Source organism: Adelges cooleyi, unplaced genomic scaffold (assembly GCF_023614345.1).
Source record: "Adelges cooleyi isolate 19-005CV unplaced genomic scaffold, UGA_ACOO_1.1 ACOO_flye_CR_arks_rails_tigmint_CR_PRNA_306, whole genome shotgun sequence".
Lineage (NCBI taxonomy): Eukaryota > Metazoa > Arthropoda > Insecta > Hemiptera > Adelgidae > Adelges > Adelges cooleyi.
Window position 1 is genome coordinate 1,877,863 of NW_026095977.1, and position 26,232 is coordinate 1,904,094.

A 26,232-nucleotide genomic window follows, 5' to 3' on the forward strand; every position below is an offset into this window, starting at 1 on the left:
ATAATTTTGGTAGACCGTCCAAATGACCAATCAACCAACTCAACTTATATAATATGTTCACCTAGTTACCCCTATAGATCACAGTGTTTTACAAGTCGTGCGTGGTTTTTCTTATAAAACCGAATATTTTTTTCCTGCTCAGATTAAGCTAAACGTTATTTGGGTCGAGTTTCCAACTGTAAACGCCGTCATAGGTAACTTTGGTGTTTATTAACTTAAGCGCTAACAGCAAGCAGACACGTGACTCGTAGGGCTTGTATTATTATTTACTACGATTACTTTTATTTGTGCTAAACACGAACATGCCGTACGATTTGTATTGGTACTAAACAACAATATACGTACGATAAAAACATTTAAAAAAAAATATTACAAATAACTGTACATAATTATTATGTACTGTAATCGGACCGATTAAAGCTTACCCGACTAAAATTCAAAAAGCTTTCGTCCAGTGTCTGGTCAATATCGTTTTTTACTAACAAAACTCAAGCCAATTATTATTTGCTTAGAAGAATAGTGTTATTTTTCTGTTAACGTATTCTTTTGCCGTTGCTAAAATAAAGTTTACACAGCGTTTGCGTCATATCATGTGGGCTGTTCAAATACTTTGGTTTTACAATACAATTTCGAGTTTAGTACTTTATTTTACAGTATGGCAATATAGTTCACGGCTATGATAAACAATAAATTGTACAATACCCAGATCAACAACAATCAAGCTAGATAAAATAAATTAAAATGTATAATATTAAGTATTTTAGAGTTACTAGTTATAATGGAGCTAATTCTATTATAGTAATAATATTTGATAAAACAATTTTAAAATATTTAAAAAATATGTATACTTAATGATTATTTTAACGACCTACACCAGTTTTCTTTTAAAATAATTGAAATTTTGTGGTTCTCATTTGTAAGACATATATAAGTTTATACTATATTACAATATTAGATAATGATATTTAAACTTTTATCTTTTCTAGTATTTTATTAAGCTTTATCATTTTTTACCGATCAAACACGGTGTATTAATAGAGGGGGGTATAAAGAGATAAAAGCCTTCCCTTCGTCTTTTTAGAACTGTTAGTAAAGAGATATACTTAAATAAATATTATATCGAGAAATACGGAAAACTCATCTACAAAAAACAAAAAAAAAACATTTTTCCTTCATCCAAGTCAAAAACCATCCATATACCTTAACAACACCTGGCGTACGAGTCCGGGAGACATTTTATCTCTAATCTCTTATCTCAAATTATAGTAAATCATTCAAAGTTTAGTTTCGATGTATTGATATTTTTATGTTTTTATTATAAGTAAAGGGTACCCATTATGTACCACTGGTTTTCCGAGGTAATGATACACTAAAAATACTCATTGCAAAATACATTATATTTCAAGTGTTATTTATTTTCAAAAAAGTGTCACTCCACAACCCTTAACAAGTGCATAAAATAAAATAGTAGTTATAATAATAATATATAGTATTTAATATAATAGTATCTGCATACATGTTTAAAACTTTTAAAACATCAATAACATATGTATTATTGACATTTAACAGAGGTTATCTTTCTAACTTTCGAAATTAATATAATATAAATTCAAATAAATTTAGGCATCCATCAAATTTGGTCCTTCGTGTGATTTAATTTTAGGTCTGCTCCCCACAATTACTTGGTACCCTAAAAATAAAGAAATCATTTTGTAAGGATTAATTTAAAAGTAATATCTTTAGGCCTAATGTGAAACCTTGGTGTTAATACATACAAGTTAGCGGTTATTAGTTCAAGGTAGAGTATGAGGTATTGAGTGATAATGACTAGAAATAATGGTGACGGGTCAAAGTGTGTAGGGCAAAAAACAATATAGTCTATTACACCCGAATGGTACAAAGTGAAAAGTTGTACTTTACCTAAATATTATAGGTTAGGTGTTCTACTAAAGAATTGAGTTTTAAAAATATTTCTAAAAAAATGTCAAAAAAGCTAACAAAAATTATAATTTTTGATAAATAAGATAATAGTACGTTCACCATCATACAGTTGACATAAGAGTATATTATTTTGTGTAATTGTGAATTTACCATTTCTGTTTAATTGTACAATATCGTACACAGGTCTGTACAGAAAAATGTTTTCGTGAGAAAAAAATCGATTGCCAATAATCCTGTGATAAAAGCTTTTGTATTTGTCCAAATTTTCCACGTATTTCCCTACTTTTTCGGCTCTCAATCTTAACGCGTTTATTGTATTGTTGCAATTTTCTTCGGAGTTGATGGTGAAGACTTCCTCCTTATTCGATGCATTCAGCAGGTTAACATGCATAGGAGTGGAGCAACGCCTGAAGATTTGACGGATCCAATTCGGTTTGACCCCCTGTATGTTTTCTTTATCGTTGTATTTGACCAAATTGTCCAGCTCCAGTGCGGTTTGCTTTAAATAATCCAAATCATTTTCCGTATAAAGGCCCAAACGTATGAAACCGACCATCGTGTTCAGTATGAACTCGCCCAAATCGTTGATTCGCTCTCCGAACAACTCTACCCTGGTGGAGACGCCGCCGAATTTGTCGTCACCCGTGTAAAACATATGTTTGACTAAAGACACGTACGAACCGACCAACAACATCAGGGGATGGGCCGTTGCCGCCAGCACTTGCTGTTGGAACGCCTCAACACATTTGACTTCGAAACACCGCTGTGCCATCGAAAACAGTATCTCTATGTCTGGATTTGTGCCGTCTTTCAATTTGGTCACCAACGTGACGTCCCTCAGCAGTTCCAAATCGTCGGGTTCGATGTTGTTTAACCAGTTCACTTGGTCGATATCGAGTTCGGCCCGATACAACATATCGTAGAACAACATTTGTTGCGGATAATATTGCACGTACGTTTGTCTGTTCAAAATTGGCGACATTAAATACTTTACCGCCAAATCGCTATCGCTAAACGTGTCCGCATACAATTCGAGTTGTTTGAGAGTGTTGTCATATGCATAACTATATCGATCATACAACAATGCATTTAAACGTTCGTGACCTTGACTTTGAGTTTTCGAGTCTCGCGATATTATGTTATAATATGAAGATTCCGGGGTCAACCCGGTGCAATTTTCACCGATGCTCTGTCTTAACTTAGCTTTTATATGTGTTCTAGCCTTTTGGAATTCATTTTTGTAAACATCTACCTCATTGTACTGGCTATCCTTTGGTTCGTACACTTCCAAGAAGGTTCGTACCAGTAATGTATTGGAAACATTGTTCAGGTATATATTGATAGCCATTATGGCCTCAGGCAGGGTGAAAGATTTTTGGTCGTTTTCCGTCATCAGGTCGTCGAGCATCGCCAAGACAGTCTGGCCCTGAGCTCGTAACGATTCGTCATATTTATCGAGTTCTTTAAAAGTCGACGGATCTTTTTTGTTGAATTTCGAATGAAAATAATCTTCATGGTATTCGAATACAAAATACATGTACCTGAAATAAAAACATATTATGTTTCATGATTTCCGTTTTAACAAATGTTCAAGCTGTTGAGTAGTATCATGATAATATATTGAATATGGAAAATCGTGACGCTTAGCGTGAAACGATAATGATATTATATAAAGGGAAGCGGTCGTTAATGACGGAGCGTGTCGTGTGGTATGAAGAGAATGTACTGTTAATCAAATAGAAGTATATTTTTCTATACATCTCAAATCATTTTTTGTATTTGTAATTTGAAATTTTAGGAAAATAATATTCCATGTAAATCAAGTTGGGAGGGCGGTCATTGTACAAAAACATTATGGAAAAAAATTAAATTATCAGATAAGCCCAGTGAAATATTGGGTGGTTCACGATAATTTGAACACTCTGTATTGTAAAATCAACATCAAAACATGTTATAACTTCGAGAATATTCAACATAAACAACACCAAATTGTAACACAGCGATATTTGATTTATTCGTTTTGTATACCAATAACAACAGACAAAAAATGTAATACCACGTTAAGCAAAAATGAATTATGTTGTTTTGCCATTTATTTGTTTTCAATGAGTGTTAACCATATGTAGACAACAATGTTAGACAACAACAGACAGTTTTTTACTTTAATGCTATAGCTGAAAGGGAATAGGATTAAAATAGGTTTTTTTTAGGGGGTCTTACATTGACATGATAACCCGTGGAACAATTTATATGTTTTTATGGTAAAATGTTTACGATTGGTATTTCGGTGTTTAAAGTGTCTTCCTTGTATTATTATTTACAATGACTACTTTTATTTGTGTTAAGCACGAACATGCCATAAGATTTCTGTTGATACTAAACACCAATCATCGACACATTAGAACAAATGTTCGCTTTTTGACAATAAAACTACTTTAGATAAACATATTAAAACGGATATTACAAATAACTCTGCATAGTACGTTAAACAAAAACAAACCGTAACAAACGATACCAAGTTTTATTTTTTTTTGCTTCGGAACGTACTTGCCTGTTAAGAATGTTTTTTTACAATTTATTTGTTTTGAATGAGTATTTTGTAATGTCATAGAATACACCCATTAAAATATGAACAACAATGTTGGACAATTAATAACTTTAATGTAAGAGCTGAAAAGGAATAGGATTTATAATTTTTATTTTAAAGGGTTTGCAGAACGTCACGACTATCTTTTTGCCGTTGAACAATTTGAACGAGTAGTATCTGTTTGATCTCCAAAAGTATGAGATTAGTACTTCGGTGTTCAAAACACTAATAGAATTAAAATCATATGTACAACCAAAGTTATTGTAAAATCTCAATGCATTATACTCTGTGCAAATGTCAAGTGCTTGTTTTTTTAAATTAATAATTTGTATGTTTGTTAGCATACCGATTTTTAATACAATAATACATCATTATAAGTTGATCAGGCTTTGTTTTCGTAACGAATTCGCATATATTTTAATTTCTTCCATAACTATGAACGAATTTTAATTGCAAATGGTAAATTTCACATAAAAATATTATATTATATTTTAATGGAATATAAAACTCGTGTACCTGACATAATAGCAAAGTTTCTTGTTTTCCGTTCGGGCAAATGAAATGAAAAAAACAAATAAACCCTTAATATATTGAATTAATATTAAAGTAAAGCCTGGTACTGTATCAAAAAAGATAGTATGATACCATACACCGCATTATTGGTTGTATCCAAAAAGATATATAACCTCTTCTTTTATTTTTATAATTTACCAAAAAAGATATTACAATGCCCTCATAGTAAAAATCTACCGGAGAAATCTACCTATGTTCGTTTACTTACTGTCTGAATGATAAACTAGAAAATTTAGTTTACAAACATTTTCAAAAAATAAAATGTCAACAAATGTGAGAAAAGTTATTATTTTCGAAAAATAAGATAAAAAGTATGTTCATCAACAGAGTACATTCGACATAACAGTATCCGATTATGTACGTTAAAATATATTTTATCAATATTTAAATAAAGCCAATAAATTATTTATTTATTTATACATAAAATATAATGTATCCTAGAAGATACTATGATTCGCTCACCGCAATTATTGGTAGTATCCTAAAAGATACATTACCCTAATAGTAAAATTCTTAAAATTGTATAAAAATCATATACATATTTTTTTTTGTACTATTAGGAATTTACTACTATATTACGGTAAATAAAATAACCATTTTTAAACTTTGCTAACTTCTTCTATACTGTATAATTGGGTTGGACTGTACTGGTTTAGACTGTGCTTGGTTTGGACGGTGTAGGAAAAGACTTGTCCCTGTACTTGGATTGGAGTAAGATTTAGCCTCAGTTAAATAAGAAGCCCTTAAATCTAGAAACTACTCCATTAGTAAATCGAAATAAATAACAAATTTCAACCGTCCTAGAGGAAGGGCTAACCAGTGTTTTATTTGATGTGTACGTTTTACTTTGAAAAAGTATACAAGACAGTTGGAACACACAATAATCGACGAAAACACGTTGTTATTGTACTTTAAGTTTGTACACTTTTTGCTACTCGGCGAACGGTTGGTCTGTATATTTAAGAACGATGTGTTTTTCATATAAAATTGTTTTGCATCGAACCGAGCCAAACGCCCATGGTTCATGGTTTTTATTTACTCTACAACACTTGGATTCTCTCAAATGCCTATGTTTTTTTTTTACTATATTTTACTTCGATTGAATCAATATTGTACCGTCCCGAGAGTAATGCATTCGTAAGTTGGAATATAATACTGTAATATTCCGATATACAAAATTCCGGTCTAGTCGTTTTGTAGACGTGTAAATTCACCTTATCCCGTTCGGCAATCTTCCATGATGATTTTTGGAGTGATCAGACTGTTGATTTGTGTGCTTTTTGTTGCCCTGGTCTGTAGCAACGGCTACGACGGTTTGGACAGAAAACCAGTGCGTTTAAGTTCGATCGATTTAGTAAAGATGGTGCCCGAACCACTGACGGCCATCATCGACGCCCATCTCAGCGACAATTTATACTGCATCGATGGACTGGTGAAATGTCGGACAGACAAACTCGAACATCTCGCCCGCCAATGTATATTCGATTTGATCAAGACCAAACTATCCGAGGAGTTGACGACCCATTTGAAGCTCTACATAAATTACTTGTTGGACGAACGGCAATTACTGAAGGAATCGAACGATGCAATTATTGTAAAAACACTGGACACCGTCCAGCAAAACGTCGTGGTGCTGTCCGGCTTATTGGCATTCCTGTACGACCACAAAGCCGAAATTACCGAATTGATGGACACGTACGTTGCACTATAGTAATTTTATTTATTGGGTCGGAGACACCAGGGGAGGCAGGGAGCTCACAGGTCTCCAGGAATTATTATAACTGAAAACATAGAATTAATTTAATAAACTATAGATAAACAATGCACATGGAACGACTGGAAGCTCTTTTTATGGTTAGTTTTTCTGTCAATAAGGTATAGAATTTATTTCAAACATATGCTTGACGGTTGATCACATAAGTTTTATTCTGCCTTTAGCTATGGCAAACGTTTCCACCACCCTTCCCGCCGTTCAGAGCTTCCAGTGTCCCAAATCCCCACTAAAATATTTGTGTTTTATGTGTTTCTTATTATAACATGGCCATTGTTTATTCATAGTTTATTTTATCTATACTGAAAATAATAGAATAACTTTTAAATAAACGCTTCGATGCGAATCTGTAACAGTCCCTTTACTAACATACTCAAAATCACACTCGACCTCTCCTGGTAATTTTTTTAGTGGGTTAAACACCCCTAAAATCGGTTTTTTCAAAATTCTTGAAAAATATTACTACCACGAAAGTTGTTCTTCGCATAATTCACTATATTATTGCTTCTTATACATTATTATGTAAGTGCAAAGTTAGTTCAGAAACGTACTTCTAGACTCCATTCAATGTGATATTTAAATGTTATTAAATAGTCCCATTCTAGACCTAACTTCGGACTAAAGTTCAAACCTAAATCTTTAAAACTTTGCTTGAAAAAGTGAAATAAAGAAAAAATGTCTGCAAAAAGGTTATGTAACACCGTAGTTTTAAGTTTAATAATATGTAGATCTCTTTATTTTTAAGGAAAAAGGGTGCATTTTTTTCACTTTTGGCCCAATAAAGTTCTTTTCAGATATGATTTCAAATGTATAAAGTTGCGACACGAATTCAACAGTTCAGCGGTTTAAAATTTATTGTGGGTACGGACACAAAAATAAACCCTTTTTTTAAATTTTTCTTCGACATAACCCATCAATGAATAGTAGCCAATTAAAATAAATTAATTGGTTTTAAATACTTCCTCGTGGTTTTGTTTGATTGACATAGGCAATTTTAAATTTTCATTAAACAAATTCCAAATTAAAAATCAACCAAAAATAATATAACATTTTCGGTTTAAAAAATAGTCTTAAAGATAAAATTTGACACATTTTATTAAACCCCTTCGCTTGTTGATTTATCTCAAATAAATGTTATATCACAGGACTGATCTACACTGTACTTGTTGTCAACTACTCTTGTTTTTTGACTGTGCTCGGTTTTGACCGTACCAGTATAAACCCGCGTATCTAGAATAGTAATACATTTTTTTTCTTTCTATTAGATATTTACTGCTGAGCGACATCACGACAGTGTACCGACGATCATCCAGTAAGGGGAATTTCGTCGAAGCGTTAAAAGCCAAATCGTACGAACCGTCGGAGAGCATACCCGCTGCCGGAGTTCACCGAATGTTGTTCGAGAAGTATAATAACAATTTTTCCCCATTTACCCTTACCTATTATTATATGCATCAGAAATTTTGGATGACGTCCAAAACGCTAAAATGGAAACAACTGATGGAGTCCACGACGGATGCGGCCGAACTCGTCAAGCAAAAGGTACCCGTGGGCATCAGCGAGTTGACATTGAAACAGTGGTACGACCAGGTGATCGTCGCCTCAACCGATTCGGTGGAAGTGTTCAGATTTTACACACAATTGTCGGACGCGGTAACCGACATGATCATTGACGCCACAACCGTAATCGTTGGTGGTTTCATCAAACTGCTGAGACTGCTCGTTTCGACCGTAAGTCAAAGCCCGAGCCAAATCCTGGAACATGTCGCTGCGGCGTTTTTCAAAGCCAAGGACTTAAGCAAGGCGGCAGCAACGTTTGTGCGGTACTCGTCCGACTATTTTCACCTGATCAGACCGAAAGAGAAGTTGGGAAAACCGTTTTGTGTTTTGAAAGAGGCTCTAGCGATTGGGACGACCGAACCCAATCGACTGACCCCCGAACGAATGTGGCAGATGGCAGACAACTTGGAAGAAAAGGCCAATAACATTTTGCAAATCCATTCGGACCCGTCGGAGAAACGCACCTTCACAGATATACTCGACGACATGCAAAAGGCATCTGTCCATACCCAAGCGGTAATGAAAATAATCAAGCCTGTTGAACTATAATGATTGTATTGCATTGTATTAAAAAAATATAGCTTTACTGTTTTACTTGCCAAAATAAGTGTGTGTGTGTGTGTGTATTAAATGCATTGTTTAACCTTATGAGACAATGAGTAGTTCAAGATAAAAAAATTCCCCTGTATTGTTTAGTGATTTTACATATTTTAAATACAAAAATAATTGTTGTGTTTCCTTTTCATTTGTTAACTGTTTTTTTTTTCAAACAAACTATGGCGTAATTAATAACCACTTACCGTTATTACAACAATAATATACCTATGCCTAGTTTTAGTTTTATGGCTGTGGTCAGCCTAATAAGGATGTCGTACTTTGCATGTACATACATTAACCGAGGTGTGTTATGACCTAACTAGCGGTTTCACCGGTTTAAAAAATGTGGTGACGTTTAAATTATATTATTCAAGAGTAACAGGGCCTAACTCATATCTTGTAAGCTATTGAAAACCAAAGAGGTATAAAATCAAGAACGAGTTTAATGACATGGAAAAAACGTATGATAACTGGCCCTAAGCTGCAAACAAAATTTCAATTGTTTTCAATAATTTTTTAATATATTACTAATGATGCTTCCACACGAAATTTAGTGTTCTTCAAATTTTACTTCAAAATAGTATTGTTTAAATATTGGAAATGTGTTTTGAAAAGTTTATACAAAATCACATATTTAAAACATTAGACTTAATAATATTGAAAGCATGTTAGACTAACATATTGAAAAAAATTCAATTTATTTGACGTTTGGGGTTTTATCAAATGTTCTGATCAATTCGAAGGTTGTGTGTTTTTTTATTTCTTAAGAGGTACATTATTTAACTAAAAGTGCTAAGAGTGTGTTCAATTCATAGGAGGATAAAACGTATCATCGGCCGTTCTCACCAGTTTGCCTTAAAATTGAGAGAATGCTAATAGAAATAATGAAAAAATATATTCAACTCAATTAGTATAATTTGCACATGATATATATATATATATATATATATTATGTTTTTATAACTAATAAAGTTATTATTTGTTTAGAATTATTCTATAACTGTAATAGAATACATACATACGTGTTATTATAAACTTATTATTCAAGTCGCATTTCATTGCAGATGGATGATATCTCCAATATAATCGCCCTCATGTCTTTTAAGATTTTTTCCAGTTTTTCGGTCGTTTGAGTTTTGACAACGGTAATGCCGAGCTGCTCCTCTGCTGGGTCCGGCGAATTCACGGGTTTTACGAAGTGCGGGTTTACAGATATCATGAACCTGGTTAAATCTCGTTCCAACACATTTTTTTCCAGTAAGTCTAAGCCACGTTTAATGACAAGGTCGAGACCCACGATGACGTTGAACAATAATTGCGCTGGACATTCCAAATGAAGCGTGGTTGTCATAAAGCTTTCGAAGGATTTTAAGACGTGCAACAGTTCTGATAAGACTACGATTGCGGCGTTCAAACGGCGGTGTCTGATTGCATCGTTTGGCGAACCTCTGTCCATCATTGCCAGCAAGTAGTCGAACAACAGCGGAATAACATCTGAAGCCTTTTTAGCTAACAGAACGGTAACCGTTTCGGCGACTTCCGCGTAAAAGGCTATGACTTTGGTCGAGTCCACCTCGGCGGCCGTTTCGTCGTATCTCTGGCGAAGACTTTTGCCGTTCACCGAGAACACCAAGTGCTGAACGGTAACCGCCCAGATCGATTGGGATTTCATCAGGGTCTTCCACTTGAGTCTGTCCGTGTTCAACCAGCCACAGCCAAAACATGCATTATAGAACGTTGTATAGCTGATGATTTTCGTTTTCGCTTCGACCATCATACCTAAGTAAGTTTTTGGCGGTACGTCCTCGCCACCGACCGGAAGCCATTCGATGTTTGTCTTCTTCTTGATCAAGTCCAAAACTTTTTCTTGAAAATCGTCTCCATACTTGTCGGTTTCGTACTCGGCTTGGTATACGAACATGATGTCCCTGAGAAACAGGTACCTGTCAAATCAAACATTCGCAAGGACGTTAGTAAATGGGAGTTGCCACGGCCAGAGGATACACCATACATAAAATACTAGACCAACTCTGTCCAACAGAATTTTCTACGGCTGATGTTTGCCTTTACAAATAAATAGAAAATTCACATGGGCAGAGTTCTAGGAGCGTTTTTGTTAAGGCCAACATCAGCTGTTGGGACGCAGAGTGTTGTTGAGAACAAGGGTACAAAAAGTTCTACCGGGTTAACTGCCCATCGATAAGGTGGCGTGCAGTCCTACATTAGAATTCTCGGAGAAACTTCATGAGGCTTTTCAAAGAAAGATGTACGCTTCAAATTTCGGTTTGGATAATAAAGACAATGGGTTTATCTTAGAGTTAACAGACTTTAAGTAAATACCTGTCTAGGGCTTGAGTGACGTTGACTCCGTTGTCGTACAGATGTTCCAGGCAAGTGTTTAATCTCAACACCATCAACTGGATGACGCTCAGAAGATCTTCCAAAGAAATAAAGTTTTCTCTTAGCCGGATCATCTGGATTACCATGCCAGTGAACAAATCCAGCATATTCGTCACTTCTTCAGCAACTTGTTCAAATATCATGTGTACCACGCGACGACGGTTGTCCCTGTGTTTGATTTTGCATACGTGTACTCCTTTGATACATATATTGTTATCCCTTAACTTCGTCTCTACGGTTCCCATCAGGAAGTTTGGCATTTGCAACCAGACGTCCTTGTCTTCGTCCACCTTGACCGGACGGCGCATAATTTGGCACGAACCGTCGGAAAAAACCAATAGACCGGCTAATATTATGGAGAATAAAATAAACAATTGTATAAACGACTTCATATTTTTTGCTTTTAGCAAGTCGACTTATAGTACGTATCGATACTACTGTGTAGTAGACGCAGCAAAAACAAAATCTTAACATTCAAGGTTGTTTTTTCAAGTGTAACATATATAAACAAATATCTGAGTAAACAAATTTTGACGAATAAGGTCGCAAAAAAAAACATTTTTTTGTAGTACATTGAAACATAATAATATTGTAACCACACAAAGTGTACCTCATCTTTTATTTTTTCATAACGCCCGTGAACAGAAAACCATAATATAATTTTAAAAATAAATATACGCACCTACAAATTGGTTCCACGAGAATTCTCCTAACCCAGACGCCTTGACTTAAATTGAATTCAAAAATAAACGTTGCTTGTTAATATTGCATTTTTACAAGACAAAACAATCGTGATCATCAGCTATCGCTTTTTTTTTAAATCAGAATTTCAAAAGTCACCCCTTACTTTTTTAAATACTGACCGGGAGAATTGTTTTTAATTTTCTCAATACAGGATTAAAAATAATAATATTCATAATATTTCGATAGTGGTTCTTAGAGTTCTTTGTGTTCTGATAATGACATTTAACTCGAAAGATGCATGTTATGTTTTTTTATTTCCAAAGAGGTACACTATTTTTCCTAATTGTGCTAAGAGCATGTACAATTCAGAGAAGGATTAACGTAAAAATGGCCGTTCTCGACAGTTTGGCTTTAAGTAGAGAAAATGGTCTAGAAAATATTCAACTCAATTCAAATAATTCGTATATTAAATTATATATAAATGTATATTTTTTAAAACCAATAATATTATTTTTTTACAATTATTTTATAATTGTAAACCAATAATATTATTTTTTTACAATTATTCTATAATTGTAAAAAGATACATACATATCTGCACTAGAGAGGCAAAAGCTGTTATCTGAAAATAGTGTACTTTTCAGGAGAAGCATTTCAATTTTTTTTTTGTTTGCGTATTTTACTAAAATCTTTATTGTCATTTTAGTTTTAAGGTTAGACTACTTTTGATTGCTGGACTAAAAACGTCATATAACACTGAATATTTTGTAACTGGTTATATTCATTTATTCATTTTAATAATTTGAAATAAAATAGTATTAACTTTATCGAATGTTCTTATCAATTATTGCCACAAATAAAATAATTATGGAAGTAAATATCATATGTTCACATATCACAATTTTTTCAATTTTCTTTTTTAATACCAATCATTTACTGAACTATTGATTTTGTCAATAAAGTTGTAAAATAAACTTATATAATATTTTATTGTTATTATTTTAGATTCTGAGCGCAGCGTGCAATATTAATATAATTAAATGCACTCAGGATTTGAATAATAACAGTATCACATCATTGTATTACTATAGGTGTAACAAAAGAATTATTATACAAAAAATAATACTGTAATTAAAAAAAATTTAATTTTCCTCAGATGACTTTTCATCTGATTGTTGTATTATAACAGCTCTACGGTTGGTCTTCAAATTATTGTAGAATTGATGATATATGGGATCTATTAATGGAAGTAAAGAAATAAGTTCCTTTTTCTTTTCAGGGTCAACAGGTAAAGGTCCTGAGTATGTTTGTGGAAATTGTATGTTGGCTACTGCACCTGTCAATAATTCAGCTCTATTTCTAGTAATTTTTGGTCCTTTTCTTAAGTCCAGAATACAAAATGACGCTTCTTTATTTAATGTATACTTAAATTTAATAACTCCAAAGGTTTTTTCATACCTCATCCATGTCATTTTTAACCAATTGGCTTTTTCTTTATCAGTATCAACAGTCCTTTTTACTAATGGTCCAGATAAAAATATAGAAAATGATTTGAAATCTATTTGTTCCATTTCTATGACCTTCAGGGGTATTTTGCCTCTCACATTTCTAACAAAATTGTACCAGTCTATAGGTATTGATATAGTTGACTCAGATTATTTTTTACAACGTTTGATTCTTGAATGATCGCTATCATATTTAAGATGTGTATGTCCCGGAACCAAAAACTTCTGGTCCATAGTTTGAAGAGAAGAATGATTCTGAAGATCTAACATAAACATCAGTGCGACGTTCATATTACGGTTTTGGCCGGAACAAGTGTCAGAATAAGTTATAAGGTGGGTGATGTTGGTATCGATATTACTGTTTATGAATTTATGTAAAATAGAAGCTATTTGGTTTGATCCTCTTCCTGCTATGGCTTCGTGTCACATATAACAGTGAGATTAATTTTGGCCTAGTCTCTAATTGTTTCATTGTATGTCCAGAGTTGGCGCTTGTAGAACACGACATCGGTTTTTAGGTCAGGTGTTGGCAAACACTGTTGCATGTCAAAAACAATAAATTTTAAAGATGAAGTAGTTGCTAATAATTGTTTGCCTTCTTTTTTCGAATTATATCATCGCAGGTTTTACAAGTATCTTTTCGTTGGGGCAGTCGATATAATAAAAATAACAATAATAATAATAATAATAATAATATTATTTGGAATTAAATGAAAAGTGGTAAAACATGATATGTGCCATTTTTAGAAATTATCAAGTAATGACCATTATAATTATTTGTGACAAATCCTGTTAAGTGATTTATCATATTTTACCGCAATAACGTTCGGGCAAATGAATTGAGGAAAATAAATAAAACCAAACTCTTGTACAATATCATTGTAATATAGTACTCTTTAGTAATATTGTGAAATTAACAGCAAAACCGGTTGTAACTTTGAAAACATTCAACATAAACTATATCTACACATATTGCAGTGATAATAGTTTTTTCCAATTTGTTTACCAACATCAACAAACAAAAAATACGATACCCCGTTAAACAAAAATGTATTTTTGCAATTTGTTTTGCATGAGTATTAACCATTTTTAGACAACAATGTTACACCAACAACAGACAGTTTTTTACTTTAAATGCCATATCTGAGAAGGAATAGGATTTATATATATATCTTTTTTTTTTTTATGGGGTCTTACATTGACACGATAACCTGTGTACCAATTATATGAGTAGCATCTGTTTTGCTGTTCAAATGTATGCGATTAGTACTTAAGTATTCGGTGTTCGGACAAAAATTGTACGGCTAAAATGTTTACAAAAAATAATTATGAACTCGGCAGAATATAGGTTATTCGTATAGCATAGTGCTGTTGATAGACGTTTATCATTGATATACAAATTATTAATTCAGCCTGTAATCATAAAGCAGTAAACGGTATTATGAATTTAGTTCTAGAGATTCATAAAAAATATTATGTAAACAATTTTTTTTTTTTGCGAATATCGTAATACAGCTTTTATTGAAAAACGGAAACGTCCTACTTTTTATGAACTTTGGAGATATCCATGTATTTATTGTTAACAATAAATTAAACTTGTTTTCGCTTCATATATGGGCCAAATATAATATAAATATGTTATTTCTTATATCATATTATTTTTCTTGACTATTTTTCAACGCACTTTATATTATACAGTCTAAACCCTTAATAAAATATTTTATTCAGCTGTTGGAATCCTATTATGTACGTTAAAATATATTTTATCAGTACTTAAATAAAGTCAATAAATATATTGAAGTATAAAATGTAATGTATCCTAGAAGATACTATGATTCGCTCACCGCAATTATTGGTTGTATCCAAAAAGATACATAACCCTAATGGTAAAATTCATAAAATTGTATAAACAATCATATATAATATATATATATATATATATATTTTTTTTTTTGTTCTATTAGGAATTTAATACTTTATTACGGTAAATAAAATAACCATTTTTAAACTTTGCTAATTTCTTCTATACGGTATGATTGGGTTGGACTGTACTGGTTTAGTCGTTTAGACTGTGCTTGGTTTGGAGGTGCTTATCCCTGTACTTGGATTGGAGTAAGATTTAGCCTCAGTTAAATAAGAAACCCTTAAATCTAGAAACTACTCAATTAATAAATCGAAATAAAAATCAAATCTCAACCGTCCTAGAGGAAGGGCTAACCAGTGTTTTATTTGATGTGTACGTTTTACTTTGAAAAAGTATACAAGACAATTGGAACACACAATAATCGACGAAAACACGTTGTTATTGTACTTTAAGTTTGTACACGTTTTACTACTCGGCGAACGGTTGGTCTGTATATTTATAAACAATGTGTTTTTCATATAAAATTGTTTTGCATCGAACCAAACCAAACGTCCATGAATCATAGTTTTTATTTACTCTACAACACTTGGATTCTCTCAAAGGCCTATGTTTTTTTTTACTATATTTTACTTCGATTGAATCAATATTGTACCGTCCCGAGAGTAATGCATTCGTATGTGAGAACATAATACTGTAATATTCCGATGTACAAATTTCCGGTCTAGTCGTTTTGAAAACGTGTAAATTATTTTCGATTCACCTTATCCCGTTCGGCAATCTTCCATGATGATTTTTGGAGTGATCAGACTGTTGATTTGTGTGCTTTTTGTTGCCCTGGTCTGTAGCAACGGCTACGACGGTTTGGACAGAAAACCAGTGCGTTTAAGTTCGATCGATTTAGTAAAGATGGTGCCCGAACCACTGACGGCCATCATCGACGCCCATCTCAGAGACCATTTATACTGCACCGAAGGACTGGTGAAATGTCGGTCAAATAAAATTGAACCTATCCACCGCCGATGTATATTCGACTTGATCAAGACCAAACTTACCGAGGAGTTGACGACCCATTTGAAGCTCTACATAAATTATTTGTTGGACGAACGGCAAATACTGAAGGAACCGAACGATGCAAATATTGTAAAAACGCTGGACACCGTCCAGCGCCATGTCGTGGTGCTGTCAGGCTTTTTGGCATTCCTGTACAACCACGGAGCTGAAATTACCGAATTGATGGACACGTACGTTGCACTATAGTAATTTTATTTATTGGATCGGGACACGAGGGCGAGAGGCGGGGAGCTCACAGGTCTCACAGGAATTATTATAACTGAAAGCATAGAATTAATTTAATAAACTATAGATAAACAATGCACATGGAACGACTGAAGGCTCTTTTTGTAGTTAGTTTTTCTGTCAATAATGCTCAGAATTAATTTCAAACATATGCTTGCCGGTGGATCACATATATTTTATTCTGTTTTTAGCTAGGCACACGTTTCCACCACCCTTCCCGCCGTTCAGAGCTTCCAGTGTCCCAAATCCCCACTAAAATATTTGTGTTGAATGCTTTTCTTATCATGTCATGGCCGTTGTTTATCTATAGTATATTTTATATATGCTGAAAATAATAGAATCACTTTTAAATAAACGCTTCGATGCGAATCTGTAACCAGTCCCTTTACTAACATACTCAAAATTCCACTCAACCTCTCCTGCTAATTTGTTTAGGGGGTTAAACACCCCTAAAATCGGGTTTTTCAAAATTCGCGAAAAATATTATTATCACGAAAGTTGTTCTTCGCATAATTCACTTTTTTTTTGCTTCTTATACATTATTATGTAAGTGCAAAGTTAGTTCGGAAACGTACTTCTAGACTTCATTCAATGTGATATTTAAATGTTATTGTATAGTGCCAATCTAAACCTAACTTCAGACTAAAGTTCAAACCTAAATCTCTAAAATTTTGCTTGAAAAAATGAAATAAAGAGAAATGTCCATCCCTTCTAGCGGAAAGGGCTTATGATATTTTTTTGGTTTATCAATGTTTATCAGTAGTATCACCGTGTATAAAGAATATTCTATACACATTTAAAACTAATTGGACTCGCTATGTAAAGTTTATATAGCACCGTTGTTTTAAAATTAAAAATATGTATATCTTCCTGCTTTTAAGGAAAAAAGATGCATTCTTTAAATTTTTGGCACAATGAAGTTCTTTTCAGATACGATTTAAGATCTATAAAGTTGCGACAAGAAGAAATTGGTTCAGCGGTTTAGAATTTATTGTGGGTACGGACACAAAAATAAGAAACAAACTCAAAAAAATTAAACCATTTTAAATACAATACCTTTTCAGCTCCGCATCAAGTCATCATCTGGATGCAAACAGTCCATAAACAGATAGAAAAATGTCAACCACTCAAATTTTGTGGTGACTTACAATAATTGATGTATATTATGTTAAACCCTTTTTTTTATTTTTCTTTGACATAACCTCTCAATGACTAGTAGACAATTCAAATAAAGCCAATACTTCTCGGAGATTGACATAGGCAGTGAATTCACTAACAAATTCAAACTTAAAAATCAACCAAAAAATATAACATTTTCGGTTTAAAAAATATTCTTAAAGATAAAATATGACACATTTGATTGATCCCTATTACTTGTACAGTAATTGCACTAATGTTCAAAATATCATCGGTTTTTTTTTTTAGATTTTCCAATCACTTTTAATACTAGATCGATGACTTCCGGGGCTGCTCTCTAGATTAAATATTTTTGTTTGGTTGAGATTTTGGACGGGGCTGGGGGGGAGAGAGGTACTAGTTGAAAAAGTTATATCACAGGATTGATCTATACTGTACTTGTTGTCAACTGCTCTTGTTTTTTGAATGTGCTCGGTTTGGACCGTACCAGTATAAACCCGCGTATCTAGAATAGTAATACATTTTTTTTTCTTTCTATTAGATATTTACTGCTGAGCGACATCACGACAGTGTACCACCGATCATCCAGTAAGGAGAATTTCGTCGAAGCGTTAAAAGCCAAATCGTACGAACCGTCGGAGACTATACCCACGGCCGGAGTCCACCGAAGGTTGTTCGAGAAGTATGATAACAATTTTTCCCCATTTACCCTTACCTATTATTATATACATCAGAAATTTTGGATGACGCCCAAAACGCTAAAATGGAAACAACTGATGGAGTCCACGACGGATGCGGCTGAACTGGTCAAGCAAAAGGTGGCCGTGGGCATCAGCGAGTTGACATTCAAACAGTGGTACGACCAGGTGATCGTCGCCTCAACCGATTCGGTGGAAGTGTTTAGATTTTACACACAAGTATCGGACGCGGTAACCAACATAATCTTAGACGCTACCACGGTAATCATTGGTGGTTTCATCCAACTGTTGAGACTGCTCGCTTCGAACGTAGGTCTTAGTCCGAGCCAAATCCGGGAACATGTCGCTTCGGCGTTTTACAAAGTCAAGGACTTAAGCAAGGCGGCAGCAACGTTTGTGCGGTACTCGTCCGACTATTATCACCTGATCAGACCGATAGAAGAGTTGGAAAACCCGTTTAATGTTTTGAAATACGCTCTAGCGATTGGATTGACCAAACCCAATCGACTGACCCCCGAACGAATGTGGCCGATGGCAGCCAACTTGGAAAAAAAGGCCAATAACATTTTGCAAATCCATTCGGACCCGTCGGAGAAACGCACCGTTACAGATATACTCGACGACATGCAAAAGGCATCTGTCCATACCCAAGCGGTAATCAAAATAATCAAGCCTGTTGAACTATAATGATTGTATTGCATTGTCTTGAAAAAATATAGCTTTACTGTTTTACCTGCCAAAATAAGTGTGTGTGTGTGTGTATTAAATGCATTGTTTAACCTTATGAGACGTTGAGTAGTTCAAGATAAAAAAATTCCCCTGTATTGTTTAGTAATTTTACATATTTTAAGTACAAAAACAATTGTTGTGTTTCCTTTTCATTTGTTAATTTTTTTTTTCAAACAAACTATGGCGTAATCATCGTATTACCTATTTAAACGTAGATATGCAAAAGGCATCTGTCCATACCCAAGCGGTAATCAAAATAATCAAGCCTGTTGAACTATAATGATTGTATTGCATTGTCTTGAAAAAATATAGCTTTACTGTTTTACCTGCCAAAATAAGTGTGTGTGTGTGTGTGTATATTAAATGTATTGTTAAACCTTATGAGACATTGAGTAGTTCAAGATAAAAAAAACCCCTTTGTATTTTTTAATAATTTTACATATTTTAAATACAAAAATAATTTATGTGTTTCCTTTTCATTTTTTAATTGTTTTTTTTTTTTTTACAAACAAACTTACTTTACAAACAAGCGATTTAATAACCACTTACTGTTATTATAATAATAATATACCTATGCCTTGTTGTTGTTTTATGGCTGTGGTCAGCCTAATAAGGATGTCATACTTTGCATGTACATACATTAACTGAGCTTTGTAATGACCTAACTGGCGATTCCACTGTGCTTAACCCGGTTAAAAACATGTGCTGACATTTAAATTATATCATTCAAGAGTAACAGACCGTAAGCTGCAAACAAAATTTCAATAATTTTTTAATACATTACTAATGATGCTTCCACACGAAATTTAGTGTTCTTCAAATTTTATTTCAAAATAGTATTGTTTAAATATTGAAAATGTGTTTTGAAAAGTTTATACAAAATCACATATTTGAAACATTAGACTTAATAATATTGAAAGCATGTTAGACTAACATATTGAAAAAAATTCAATTTATTTGACGTTTGGGGTTTTATCAAATGTTCTGACCAATTCGAAGATTGTGTGTTATTTTATTTCTTAAGAGGTACATTATTTAACTAAAAGTGCTAAGAGTGTGTTCAATTCATAGGAGGATAAAACGTATCATCGGCCGTTCTCACTAGTTTGCCTTAAAATTGAGAGAATGCAAATAAAAATAATGAAAAAATATATTCAACTCAATTAGTATAATTTGCACATTATAATATATATAAATATATGTTTTTAGTAATGGTGGGACTAATCGAATTTTTTATTCGAATATTCGATCTGATTTTCGAATATTCGAATACTTTATCATTTTCTTTGCAGGGTTAATGAGTTAAAAAAAAAAAATAATTAAGAGACAACTAAGGTGTCCTTGATCTATTTTTAATAATTTTTTAACAAAATAAATATAATTACAAAGAATTATTCTTTTGACAAAATAAATATTATTACTTATTACAACAAAAAAGATTTTAACAATTTATATAGATATATAATTACAAAAAAACATAAATTTGAAAAAAAAATAATATCGAAAATTTGAATATTTGAATTATTTGATTACTATTCGAATATTCGAATTATTTTCATACTAATAGTATTATTCGAATAATTCGAATAATAGAGAAATTCGATTCGAGGTCTCAGCCTTAGTATTTACAAATAATAAAGCTATTATTTTTTTACAAATATTCTATAACTGTAGTTAGATACACGAATACGTATTATTATAAACTTATTTTTCAAGTCGCATTTCATTGTAGATGGATGATATTTCCAATGTAATCGCCCTCGTGTCTTTTAAGATATTTTCCAGTTTTTCGGCCGTTTGAGTTTCGACAACGGCAATGCCGAGCTGCTCCTCTGCTGGGTCCGGGAAATTCACTGGTTTACAAAGTGCTGGTTTATAGATATCACGAACCTGGTTAATTCCCGTTCCAACACATTTTTTTCCAGTAAGTCTAAGCCACGTTTAATGACTAGGTCGAGACCCACGATGACGTTCAATTATAATAAGGCTATTACTTTGGTCGAGTCCACCTCGTCAGTTATTTCTATGTATCTGTGCTGCAGAGTTTTGCCACTGATCAAAGACGTCAAATGCTAAACGGTCATGTATTTCATCAGGGTCTTCCACTTATGTTTGTCGGTGTACAACCAGCCACACCCAAAACGTTGATTGTAGAAATCTATGTAATTGACAATTTTCGTTTTCGCTTTAACCAATAGATCTAAGTACGGTTTTGGCGGTACGACCTCACCACTGATCTGAAACCATTCGATGTTTGTCTTCTTCTTGATCGAGTCGAGAACTTTTTCTTAACACGTTGATGGACACTCATAATTTTTAAAAATTTCCAATACTGAATAGTTCGCCCAATAGTCGAGTTTCTTTATCATCTGACACCATTGAAAAGATCACTGCTATAGCTGTAATACCATAACATGAATTTTTCATATTACTACTATAGCACTAATGCCACCAAAATTTCAAAATATTATATTACTGCTATAGCAGTAATGACCGTCAATGTGTTAAAATCGTCTCCGTACTTGTCAATTTCGTACTATGCTTGGTGTACGAACATGATGTCCCTGAGAAACAGGTACCTGACAAATCAAACATTCCCGTGGACGTTATTAAATTGCAGTTGCCCCGACCAGAGGGTATACAATACATGAAATACTAGACCAACTGACGTTTCTACGGCTGATATAAGCCTTTAAAAATCTATAGAAAATTCACATGGACAGAGTTCTAGGAGCGTTTTTGTTAAGTTTATTTTGGTATTCGGTAATAATGGCGATGGATTTATCTTAGAGTTAACAGACTTTAAGTAAGTACCTGTCTAGGGCTTGAGTAACGTTGACTCCGTTGTCGTATAGATATTCCAGGCAAGTGTTCAATCGCAACACCATCAATTGGTAGCCGAATCATCTGAATCACCATGCCATCTAAGTAAACAAATTTTGGCGAATAAGGTCGAAAAAAAACACTTTTTGTATTACATTGAAACATAATAATATTATAACCACACAAGGTGTACCTCATCTTTTATTTTTTCATAACGCCGAGAACAGAAAACCATAGTATAATTTTAAAAATAAATATACGCACCTACAAATTGGTTCCACGAGAATTCTCCTAGCCCAGACGCTTCAACTTAAATTAATTTAATTGAATTAAGAAATAACGTTGCTTGTTAATATTGCATTTTTACAAGACAAAACAATCATGATCATCAGCTATCGTTTTTTTTTTAAGCAGAATTTCAAAAGTCACCCCTAATTTTTAAATACTGACCGGGAATTTTTTTAATTTCTCAATACAGGATTAAAAATAATAAAAATAATATTCGTAACATTTCGATAGCGGTTCTTAGAGTTCTTTGTGTTCTGATAATGACATTTAACTCCGAATGATGCATGTTATGTTTTTTTTATTTCCAAAGAGGTACACTATTTTTCCTAATTATGCTAAGAGCATGTACAATTCAGAGAAGGATTAACGTAAAAATGGCCGTTCTCGACAGTTTGGTTTTAAGTAGGGAATATAGTCCAGAAAAATAACTCAATTCAAATAATTCGTATATTAAATTATATATAAATGTATGTTTTTTTATAACTAATAATATTTTTTTTTTAACAATTATACTACAATTGTGAAAGGATACATACATATATATATTATTCAAATGTGTATAACTATTTTTCAAATAACATTACTTTGCTATATACTGATGTTCCCAGCAAAATCCCCCTCATGTCTTTTAAGATTTTTTTTAGTTTTTCGGTCGTTTCATTTTCAGTAACGACAATATCGAGGTGCTTCTCTGGGTCTGACGCATTCACGGGCTTTACGAAGTCCGGTTTCACTAATTTCATGAGCGAAGTTAAATCCTCTTCCAACATTTGTTTTCCCACAACTTCAAAGCCCTGATTAACAATAGGTTCGATAGCCACGATAGCGTTTAATAATAATTCCGACGGACATTTCAAATGAAGCGTGGATATCATAAAGCGTTTCAACGATTTTAAGACGTTTAACTGTTGTGATAAAACTGTGATTACGGATTTCAAACCATTGTGTCTGATTGGATAGTTTAGTGAACCTTTGTCCATCATTACCAGCAAGTAGTCGACGAACAGCGAAATAATGTCAGAAGCTTTTTGGGCTAACATAACGGTAACCGTTTCGGCGACTTCCGCGTAAAAGGCTATTACTTTGGTCGAGTCCACCTCGGCTGCAATGTCTTTGTATCTCTGCTGCAGAGTTTTGCCGCTGATCGAAGACATCAAGTGCTGAATGGTCATGTATTTCATCAGGCTCTTCCACTTAAGTTTGTCGGTGTACAACCAGCCACACCCGTATCGTTGGTTGTAGAAATCTATGTAACCGACAATTTTCGTTTTCGCTTCAACCAACAGATCTAAGTACGATTTTGGCGGTACGACCTCACCACTGATCTGAAGCCATTCGATGTTTGTCTTCTCCTTGATCAAGGCCAAAACGTTTTCTTCTTGTAAATATGGTCCGTAGGTATCGGTGTCGTACACGGCTCGGTATACGAAGATGATGTCACTGAGAAACAGGTACCTGTCAAAACAAACATTTGCAATGGACGTTAGTAAATGGGAGTCGCCACGACGAGGATGAATTACCTTATTGAATAAACTCCTAGATCTTTGTGCAAGTGAATATTCTATAGTTTTTAAAATTCACTTAGACAGAGTTCTAGAAGCCTTTTTGTTAAGGCCACCTTCAGCTCTTGTAAAGTATCACGTTAAGTGTACATATCAATCATGGAAGTAAATTTCTAATAACTGATAACCCTTATTGGAAGTACAAGGTTATACAAAGTTCTACAGGGTCAAATAGGATGCCGTTTATTTAAGTTATTGGCTTACGTTATTCAAAGTTATGAAATAAGTATTTAACTAGTTGTGGTTAATATAAAGAAGGCAATGGAGTTACCTAAGAGTTTTCATGGCTTATGTAAGTACCTGTCTATTGCTTGAGTGACGTTGGCTCTGTTGTCGTACAGATACTTCAGGCAAGTGTTTAGCTTAAACACCGTCGATTGGATTTTGAACAGAAATGTTTCCAAAGACATAGTGTAGTCTCTTAACCGAATTATCTGGATAACAATGCCGGTGAACCAATCTAGCAGATCCGTCACATCCTCGGCCACTAATTCAAATATCAAGTTTACCGCGAGACTACGGTATTCCATATCTTGTATTTCGCATACGTTAATGCCTTCGATATATATTTTATTATCCGTTAACTTTGCCTCTACTTTTTTCATTAGAAAGTCAGGGACTTTCAACAAGTCGTCCATCTCTTCGTCCACGTTGACCGGACGGCGCACGATCTGGCACGAACCGTCGGCAAAAACCAATAGACTGGCCAATATCGTGGAACATAAACAAAATAATTGTAAAGAGAACTTCATATTTTTTTCTTTTAGCAAGTCGGCTTATAGTAAGTATCAAGTAAACTGTGGAGCAGTCGCACCAAGAACAAAATTTCAACATTTTCGGTTGTTTTTTCAAGTGTCACGAATAAAAACAAATATCTACAAAAACAACTTTGAACTAAGTCGCAAAAATAAACTCATGTGTATTACTTTTATAACACAAAATTATAATAACAAAAATTGTGTTACAACTTCTGTTTTTTTTAACGCCCGTAAACACAATAACAAAATATGATTTAAAAAACAATCATACTTACCAACAAAATCTTCACAGTGAATACTCTCAACCCCGAATTTTAAAACTTAGAAAAAATAATTTTTGTTTGTTTTATTACCATGTTTAACGCTAGCATATCTATCCCAGATTCTAAGAGAGTTAAAATTTACCTGAGAATATCATTATTTAATGAAAGGTGTCATTGTTGGCTTTAATACCTATTGAATATAGTGTACTGCAAAGTATGAATTTGAAAGACTGAAATTCTCCCAGAATTTTTTTTTTTTTTAAGTCAGTACAGTGTGGTCGGAGGAAAGTAGTGACAGAGCATATCAGAACGGGAGAGGAAAATTCACTTGAAAAAAGCTAGTACAGTTGGGTCGGGTACAGTGAGGACGGGGAAGTGACGGGTCTAAAAGAATTATTATAACTAAAAATGATAAAAGCACTTTTGTGATTAGTATGTTCTGACCAACCCAGTAAGAAAGTATTAGAGTGAGGTGCAGTATTTACAAATTAGCAAAAAGCGTTATTTGAAAGTGATTTTATCCGAGTATGCCAGTACAGTGAGGTTGAGGCATAATAGGATCAAAGCATAATGGAGACGGACAGGTTATTGGTCTACAGGAATTAAAGAAATACTATACGAGTACATAATGTAAAGCTATTTTTTTTTCGTTGATTACATAGAGATAAAAATTCAAATTACGGTGCGTTTGAATAACCCAAAGTTAAACTACGAAAAGGTGTTAGCACTAACAGTAAAAACAAATCACATTTTCTGAAGAGTCTACAGGCTGATTAATTTTGGGTAAAACACTAGTTTTCTCTGAAAATATTAATATTTTGAATATTATTTTTTTAGATACACTATATTTTTCAATAATTTGAAATTGTTTAATCTCTATCCCTTATACGATAAAAAGGGTCCATGTTGACTTTTTAAAATGACAACATATAATTTTAATTCCATAAATTTGTAGGAAAACAATTTCGAAATATGTTATCGTTTCAATTTTTAATTTTCATCTATCTGTTCGTTAGCTATGTTTGTAAAGATGTTTCTTTTTCTCCTAAATATTGTCATATTTCTTTGGTGTCCTCAAAACCGGTAGCCCATAAAAATTCTTATTTATGCTCGCATTGTCCGATAGGTGAGTACACCGATAACCAAACACAATAACGAATGTCGCAGATGGCAGCCAACTTGGAAAAAAAGGCCAA

At 33.4% G+C, this 26,232-nt stretch overlaps 2 protein-coding genes across 8 annotated transcripts; one reads left to right on the forward strand and one right to left on the reverse strand.

The window, feature by feature from the left end:
• Positions 1 to 1,436: 1,436 nt before the first annotated feature.
• On the reverse strand, positions 1,437 to 21,289 carry LOC126839519 (uncharacterized). Of its 4 annotated transcripts, none has more exons than XM_050574864.1 (4): positions 21,233 to 21,289; positions 10,052 to 10,252; positions 2,092 to 3,482; positions 1,437 to 1,690 (listed from the first exon to the last, which is right to left on the reverse strand). In XM_050574864.1, exons 3-4 carry the CDS (start codon positions 3,476 to 3,478, stop codon positions 1,620 to 1,622), a joined length of 1,458 nt encoding a protein of 485 aa, XP_050430821.1. In that variant the 5' UTR covers positions 3,479 to 3,482; positions 10,052 to 10,252; positions 21,233 to 21,289; the 3' UTR covers positions 1,437 to 1,619. The 4 variants fall into 4 exon arrangements, with proteins under 4 accessions (XP_050430821.1, XP_050430820.1, XP_050430823.1 ...); XM_050574863.1 differs by lacking the exon at positions 21,233 to 21,289 and adding an exon at positions 11,370 to 11,854 and having other exon boundaries at positions 10,052 to 10,972; XM_050574866.1 differs by lacking the exons at positions 2,092 to 3,482; positions 21,233 to 21,289 and adding an exon at positions 11,370 to 11,854 and having other exon boundaries at positions 1,456 to 1,690; positions 10,052 to 10,972.
• On the forward strand, positions 6,168 to 19,427 carry LOC126839520 (uncharacterized). Of its 4 annotated transcripts, none has more exons than XM_050574870.1 (3): positions 6,168 to 6,796; positions 8,138 to 8,462; positions 18,782 to 19,427. In XM_050574870.1, exons 1-3 carry the CDS (start codon positions 6,339 to 6,341, stop codon positions 19,298 to 19,300), a joined length of 1,302 nt encoding a protein of 433 aa, XP_050430827.1. In that variant the 5' UTR covers positions 6,168 to 6,338; the 3' UTR covers positions 19,301 to 19,427. The 4 variants fall into 4 exon arrangements, with proteins under 4 accessions (XP_050430827.1, XP_050430826.1, XP_050430825.1 ...); XM_050574869.1 differs by having other exon boundaries at positions 8,138 to 8,414; positions 18,734 to 19,427; XM_050574868.1 differs by lacking the exon at positions 8,138 to 8,462 and having other exon boundaries at positions 18,457 to 19,427.
• Positions 21,290 to 26,232: the final 4,943 nt, after the last annotated feature.